The following is a 7653-nucleotide window of genomic DNA, read 5'->3' as shown; positions in this document are numbered from 1 at the left end:
CAGACACTGCAGCAGGATGGAAGCTCAGTCTGTCCTACTCTTAGGCTTGCCGCTCCAGAATGGGAGGGGCTTTCCTTCTCTGCTACATCATGTGTAGCCTCAGGAAGGGCCTTAAGCATCTGAGCCAGTTACCGACAGGTCTAACCTGGCTGCTAAAACACCTGGGGGTTTTTTTTGGCATAGCTAAGCGATGTTAGTGCATCAATCACTTGGTTACTTCACATGGGGGTTTAGCTAATTTGCACGGCCAGATAAGTAATTGGGTGAGCCGTTTTGTGAATCAGGTTGGTAATAGCAATTGTTGCTAAAGCTGTGAAAATAGGTTTAGCAATGATCGCTGACTTTAGTGCATTTGGGGCTAAGTACTGTATGCATAAAATAGTAAGATATAACCCAAATAAGTTGTAATTTTCATTAAGGCTTTTTAATTACATACAATCAACTAAACAAAATGCATCTGAATGAGGCAGAAAAAAACATGTATTAACTTATCTACAGCACCAGTAAGAAAATAAGAGACTAATAGTTCACCCACCAATGTAAACTTTATATTTAAAAATCAGAAGGGAAAAAGATGCCCTGGCTCAGACAAAAAGAGGTCCATAAATAATTATGGCACTTCCCTGATCACTATATGAGATAAAACCAGACTCTCTCAAAGAAATTAGTTCTGGAATATAGTTAGTGGCTTTATAACTGCGTAGCAAAGGTGCTATGTAATTGTCCAATTTTGTAAACATTTCGAAGTAGGGCAATACCAGACCAAGAATGTTTGTCTCCTAGCTGCATCCAGATGTGGTAGTTGTATATGGCACAGCTAAATTCTGCCAGTCCAGGCTGATAGTCATATGGAGGCTTGGATTGAACATTGGAGGGGGTGGGACTGTGTAAATGCTATATATGAATTTGATGTTTCTGGAACTGCAAATGCAGAGCACAAGGTCCACATCACTTTTCTATTTATTTAGTATGTTGTCTCACTTGTCAGATGCTGTTCACTTTGAATTTTGGCTAATTCTAAAAGAAATTTCAAGTCAAATTTGTATTTCCATTCAAATTTGTTGTATTTGCTTTCTGTAGGAATTGTTTTCTATTAGACACCCTTACCCAGGGATACCTGAAACATTTCAAACTCCTGCCTGCTGCTTTGGTATTGGTCTGTCACTGGGCTAATTTTCTGAAGAACAGACTGTGCTTGCTGCTGGAAGCTGTACTTTTGGCAGTGGGATATGCAGTGGGAATCTGTTCATTATCTCTTGCACCTCCTTCCCAATTGATCGAGGCCAGTCCTTTAGCTCTTGTTGCATATTTTGGACCCCTCGGATAATTCTGTCCTGCCGTGATCTGAGTTCCAACAGGAGCTTTTGATTTTGTTGTATTTGCTGCAGTCCTGGCCAATCAGATTTCAAGAGACAATGTGGAATCCTTCGAACTTGTAATCTTTGACCTTGCATATGCTGGTCAAATTCTTCTCGGGTTAGGCTGAGTGCTGGGGCATCCAACTTTTCAATGAAAGCAACAGCACAACACTGGAAAACAGTATAGAACGCATTCTATCATTATTGCATATAAGTGAACACAAACAAATCAGTAGCTACACTTACCCCCTCCATATTCACGGTGGTTAGGGGCAGAGTCGGCCCGTGAATAATATTCAGGCCGGTTCTGCCCCTAACCCCCACTTCCCCTGGCTATTTTAAGCCCTGAAAGCCCCCCCTTAAGCCTTACCTGGTGGTCTAGCGGGTTTTCAGGCAGGAGCGATCTTCCCACACTCACAGGAAATGGCTGCCTTGAGCTCACATAGTCTCTCGAGCCATTTCACGGAGCAGGAGCGTGGGAAGATCGCTCCTGCTCCGAAAACCCACTAGACCACCAGGTAAGGCTTAAGGGAGGGGGGGCGGCTTATAGGGCTTGAAATAGCCCAAAAAAAGGAATTTTAGGTTTATAATCGCGAATAAGTGAATCTGTAGATATGGAAACCACGAATACAGAGGGGCAAGTGTACTACTTTTATCTATGAATTCCTAGAATTTAAGAGCCTGATGTTTATTCCTGCTTCATAGAGAGGCAAAAGAGAAACCCAATATGTGTTTTATATTCAGGCAGTCCCCAATTCACAAATGCCTGACTTAAGTACAACTCATATTTAAGAACACGGTCATAGATTCATTTGAGTTCACTTCTTGTGCTCTCCAGAAATAAAGTCAGACTGAAGCTTATGCTGGAGGAATGATGCTGCTGCCTCCTTTGCCACAGCTTAGAGCTAAATAACAAATAAATTTATATTATTCATAGTTTACCCGTTCTAGTCCACTCAGTATTTTGTACACCTGTATCACATCCTCTCCTCTGTGTGCCTGCACAGCATGCAAGTTTAGACCTGTGGAAAGCATTTCTTTAGAGTGATCTCATTCATTGTGAGAAACCTGTGAATTTTTATGCTGAAAAGTGCAGACGAAGGAGGGGACCGAGCAGTGTTTCCAATGGCATAGACTCCATTTCTTCTGTAGCAGATTCAGGAATGATGCATGGCCACATTAAGAATAGTGTGTGGTTGTGCATGCTGTACCTTAGAGGCAACACTGGTAGGGACATAAGAACATAAGAATTGCTGCTGCTGGGTCAGACCAGTGATCCATCGTGCCCATCAGTCTGCTCCTGCGGCGGCCCTCTGGTCAAAGACCATGGCCCTAACTGAGACTAGCCCTACCTGCGTAGGTTCTGTTTCAGCAGGAACTTGTCCAACTTTGTCTTGAATACCTGGAGGGTGTTTTCCCCTATAACAGCCTCCGGAAGAGCGTTCCAGTTTTCTACCACTCTCTGGGTGAAGAAGAATTTCCTTATGTTTGTACGGAATCTATCCCCTTTTAACTTTAGAGAGTGCCCTCTCGTTCTCTTCACTTTGGAGAGGGTGAGCAATCTCTCTTTCTCTACTAAGTCAATTCCCTTCAATATCTTGAATGTTTCAATCATGTCCCCTCTCAGTCTCCTCTTTTCAAGGGAGAAGAGGCCCAGTTTCTCTAATCTCTCACTGTACAGAAACTCCTTCAGCCCCTCAACCATTTTAGTCGCTCTTCTCTGTACCCTTTCGATGGCCCTATTGTCAGCTGCAGCAACAATTTCAAAATCTACAAATTCCTACTTATATTCAAATCCAACAGCTTTAAAAATAACTCATTCTTCACCTGGGAACTGCCTGTATTAACACAGTAAATGATAGCAGATAAAGACCTTAATGGTCCATCCAGTCTACCATAAGAACATAATAATTGCCATCTCCGGATCAGACCCTGGGTCCATCAAGTCCGGTGATCCGCACACGCGGAGGCCCCGCTAGGTGTACCCTGGCATAGTTTTAGTCCCCATATCACTATATGCTTCTCAAGGGAGATGTGCATCTAATTTACCCTCACCCGTATCACTCTATGCCACTCTTAAGGAGATGTACATCTAGTTTACCCTTAAATCCTAGAACGGTGGATTCTGCAATTACTTCCTCTGGGAGAGCATTCCAGGTGTCCACCACTCGCTGCGTGAAACAGAACTTCCTGATATTCGTCCTGGACCTGTCTCCCCTCAGCTTCAGTCTATGTCCTCTTATCCGTGTCACACTGGCCATTGTAAATAACTGCTTTCCCTGCTCCATTTTGTTGAATCCTTTCAGTATTTTGAAAGTCTTGATCAGATCTCCTCGCAGTCTCCTCTTCTCAAGGGAGTACAACTCCAGTCTTCTAAGTCGTTCATCGTAGTCCAGGTTCTCCATACCTTCACTAGCTTCGTTGCTTGTCTCTGCACCCTCTCTAGCAGTTTTATATCCTTCTTTAGGTATGGAGACCAATGCTGGACGCAGTATTCCAGGTGCGGTCTGACCACAGCTCTGTAGATAGGTATTATAACTTTCTCTGATCTACTTGTAATTCCCTTCTTTATCATGCCTAGCATTCTATTTGCTTTCTTCGCTGCTGCCACACATTGCGCCAACGGTTTCAGGATCCTATCTATCAGTACACCCAGGTCCTTTTCCTGTTCGGTCTTTCCCAGAGTTATACCTGACATACTATACTTGTGATCTTTATTTTTTCTGCCTAAATGCATCACTTTGCATTTTTCCACATTAAAATTCATCTGCCATTTATCTGCCTACTTCTCCAATTGATTCAAGTCGCTCTGGAGTTCCTCGCTGTCCTTCTGCAATCTGATTGCCTGGCATAGCTTTGTGTCGTCTGCAAACTTGATGATTTCACTGGATGTTCCTTCTTCCAGGTCATTTATGAAAATATTAAATAAGATGGGTCCAAGTACTGAGCTCTGGGGTACACCGCTTGTCACTTTTTCCCATTCTGAGAACTTCCTATATATGCCCACTCTCTGTTTTCTGTTCTCTAGCCCTGTAATTTCAATTTCATGATTAAATGAAAATGTCTTTTTTCTTTGTGATTTCTGGGCTATAGACCTTAGAAATCTACCCAGTACTGACCTTAGTTTCCAACTACTGGAGTTGCTGTTGAAGCTTGCTCCAGCCTATCCAAACCATCTCCTTTGCTGGATTCAGACCATTAAAGCCCATTTATATTCTAATTTGCGATCCTCTGTGTTCATCCCAGGCTTTTTTGACTTCCATCACCGTTTTCCTCTATCACCTCCCTTGGAAGGGCATTTCAGACATCCACCACCCTCTCCGTGAAAAATAATTTCCTAACATTAAGCCTAAGTCTATCACCCCCCAACCTCAAATTATGTCCTCTAGTTTTACCAATTTTTTTGGAACCTGCTTAGGTTTAGGTAGACTATAAGCTAAATAAATAAACTAGCAAGCTCTTTGTTATTCACCTGACTAGTCCAGAACCAGAGGTATTATGCAGATGAAGATAGAAAACCATCACTTGTATTCCCTGAGCTCTGCTCTATATGTAGCCATCTCTGGGAAACCACAACTCAAATCTAATGACTTTAAAGTCCTGTTTTCCCAGAGAGGATCACATATAAGACACCATATTGCCAAAACATACTGTTCTAATTGATCTGGACTACAATGAAAACATTTTATCCATACTTTTTAATCTCTACATTTCTATGTACAATTGTCACTATTTTTTTTCTGCAACATTATTCTCTAAAAACAAAGCAGAGTATTAATTCTTATCCCAGGACAAGCAGGCAGGTATTCTCACTAGTGGGTGATGTCATCAGACAGAGCCCGATACGGACGTCTCACAAGCACGTGTTGCTTGTAGAAACTTAAAAGTTTCGAGATGCCCGCACCGCGCATGCGCCGGTGCCTTCCCGCCCGGAGAGCCGGGCGTGTCTCCTCAGTTCTTTTCTTTCCGCGGAGCTGAGAAGTTCAACTTCATCATGCGCTAGCTGAATTCAGTTAAATTTGCCTTCCTTGTCCGCGTTTTTCGCTTTCTTTTATTTTTAATTGTAGTACATTTCTTTTTCAGTAAAAAAAAAAAAAAAAAAAAATGATTATTTCCTCCGGCGGGTCGAACGGGCCAGCCACGTGGCTCAGGCCTACTGGCTTCGACCTCGCGGCGGAGATTTTACGGCCTATGTCCCGGCCAATCACCGGGTTTAAAAAGTGCAGCAAGTGCCAACGCGCGATTTCACTCACGGACCCGCACCGACGCTGTTTGCAGTGTCTTGGTCCTGACCACATTCCGAATCGTGCAGGCCTTGCTCTACCCTTACGGCACGCTCATTCAAACGGCGTTGCCTACTGTGGGAGTCGATGTTCAAGATGGACGCAGCTAAGGATCCTTCAGCTTCCACTTCATCTGATACCTCCCCGGTTCGTGCGAAACCGGTATCGACCCCTCCTGCATCGAGTGTGGTGAAACCGGCATCGTTCATCCCAACACCATCCACGAGCTCGACGTCGGTGCCTGCCCCGGTCTCCTCGGTTCAGGTACCTCTTCCTTCCACAGTACCACCAGTGGTCATCAAAGTGCCGAAAGCTACCAAGCAGAAGCACTCGACCTCGAAGGAACGCGATGTCCGTGCAGGAGGACCCCCTTTCGGTGCGGATCCCTCCTTATCGGCTTCGCTACGGTCCATGCTGGAAGCTCAATTCGTTGAGCTCATGCAGACCATCGGACCCGGGCTCATCGCTGCCATGCAGGGTGACCTCCCGGTACCGGTCCAAAGGGGCGGTCCACCCCCTCTCCCTCCCCCACGCCGTTCGACCTCGACAACCGACGAGGACGAACGGGGGAGGGCGGCGATGCCCATGCGGCAAGCCTCGCTTACTGATATGCCGCCATTAGAGCCCATTACGCCTCCGCGCCAACATGGGACCAGACCTCCGATCGATAATCAAAGCCCTGGGCATAGTCAGGAAGAGTTCTTCCGCACTCCTTACCAGACTTGGGTAGCATCGCAAGAACCTGCATCGCAACCCCTGTTACGATCCACCGCTTCCAGCCCTATCCATCACTTGGGGGCCTCGGGAGACCATGCGATGCACAGACGATCCCGATCTCCATCCCGCCACCGAGAGGGACATCGATCCAGACACTCATCCTGGCACTCTTCACGCCATTCGGAGGTGTCACCGCAGAAAAAACTGCAACGTATGGGATACCCCTCATCAGAGGTATCCCCACCGGAGGGACCGGAGTACGAGGAAACACCCGTACCCGACTCTCCTTGCCATTCCCCGATGTCCATGGACCCGGAGGCCTCTTCCTCCTCCAGCCCGTCTCACAAACCGACGCTGGCGGATCAATTGTCTTCCTCATCATTCCTCTGACAAATGGCGGATGATCTGGATGTGACTCTTGACACGGGCTCCCGATACTCCAAAGAGTATCTGGACACCATGCATTTACCTAACCCTCCAACGGAGCTGCTTCGTCTCCCTCTGCATAAATTGCTGGATCAGACCTTCATGCAGTGTTTCGAAACACCGTACTCCATACCGGCGATTCCCAGCAAACTCGATGCTCAATACCGCATCGTGCACCATAAAGGGTTCGAAGGCCCTCAACTCTCTCACCAATCCCTACTGGTCGAGTCCTCTCTTAAACGCTCTCATCCCTCTCAGGTCTACGCCTCTGTACCGCCGGGCCGAGAGGGGAGAACGATGGACAAATTTGGTAGAAAATTCTATCAAAACTCCATGATGGCGTCACGGGTGCTGAACTACAATTTCTTTTTCTCTTCCTATCTGGAGTTCTTCTTGCCGGTGCTCCGCAAGTTCACTCCTTTCATAGACACCCAAGCTCGATTCGAGTTCGAGGAAGTGGTAGCCTCCCTCTCCCAGTTACGCCTCCAGCTGATGCAATCCTCCTTCGATGCATTCGAACTCTCGGCACGTGCTGCCGCAAGCGCGGTAGCCATGCGCCGCCTGGCATGGCTCCGTACAATCGATATGGATCCCAACCTCCAAGACAGACTCGCCAACGTACCATGTGCGGGAGCTGATCTGTTCGATGAGTCTATCGAAACTGTTACCAAGAAGCTGTCGGATCACGAAAAATCCTTTCAATCCATCCTGCGGCCCAACCCCAAACCTCAACAGTCTCGACCTTCCAGGCCACCCCTGATTTACCAGCGGCGTTACATGCCCCGACAAACACCTGCTGCGAGACAACCTGCGAAGAGACAACCTCCCCAGAAGTCTCAGCAAAAACCCCAGCCACCGGCTGCACCTAA

The 7653-nt window shown here is 46.5% G+C and overlaps 1 protein-coding gene across 3 annotated transcripts in view; it reads right to left on the bottom strand.

Annotated features, from left to right (window-relative positions):
* Nucleotides 1-405: 405 nt before the first annotated feature.
* The window catches only part of LOC117365255 (rab5 GDP/GTP exchange factor-like), a 64794-nt gene continuing 57546 nt past the window's right edge, over nt 406-7653 (bottom strand). For all 3 annotated transcript variants that reach the window (XM_033955443.1, XM_033955444.1, XM_033955446.1), the window contains one exon: nt 406-1529. In XM_033955443.1, coding sequence (XP_033811334.1) covers nt 1170-1529 — 360 coding nt within the window. In that variant the 3' untranslated portion in view covers nt 406-1169. The remainder of the gene's footprint in view (nt 1530-7653) is intronic.

Source organism: Geotrypetes seraphini, chromosome 8 (assembly GCF_902459505.1).
Source record: "Geotrypetes seraphini chromosome 8, aGeoSer1.1, whole genome shotgun sequence".
Classification (NCBI taxonomy): domain Eukaryota; kingdom Metazoa; phylum Chordata; class Amphibia; order Gymnophiona; family Dermophiidae; genus Geotrypetes; species Geotrypetes seraphini.
The sequence above is the reverse complement of the archived record's forward strand: the minus strand, read 5'-3'. Positions and strand labels throughout refer to the sequence as shown.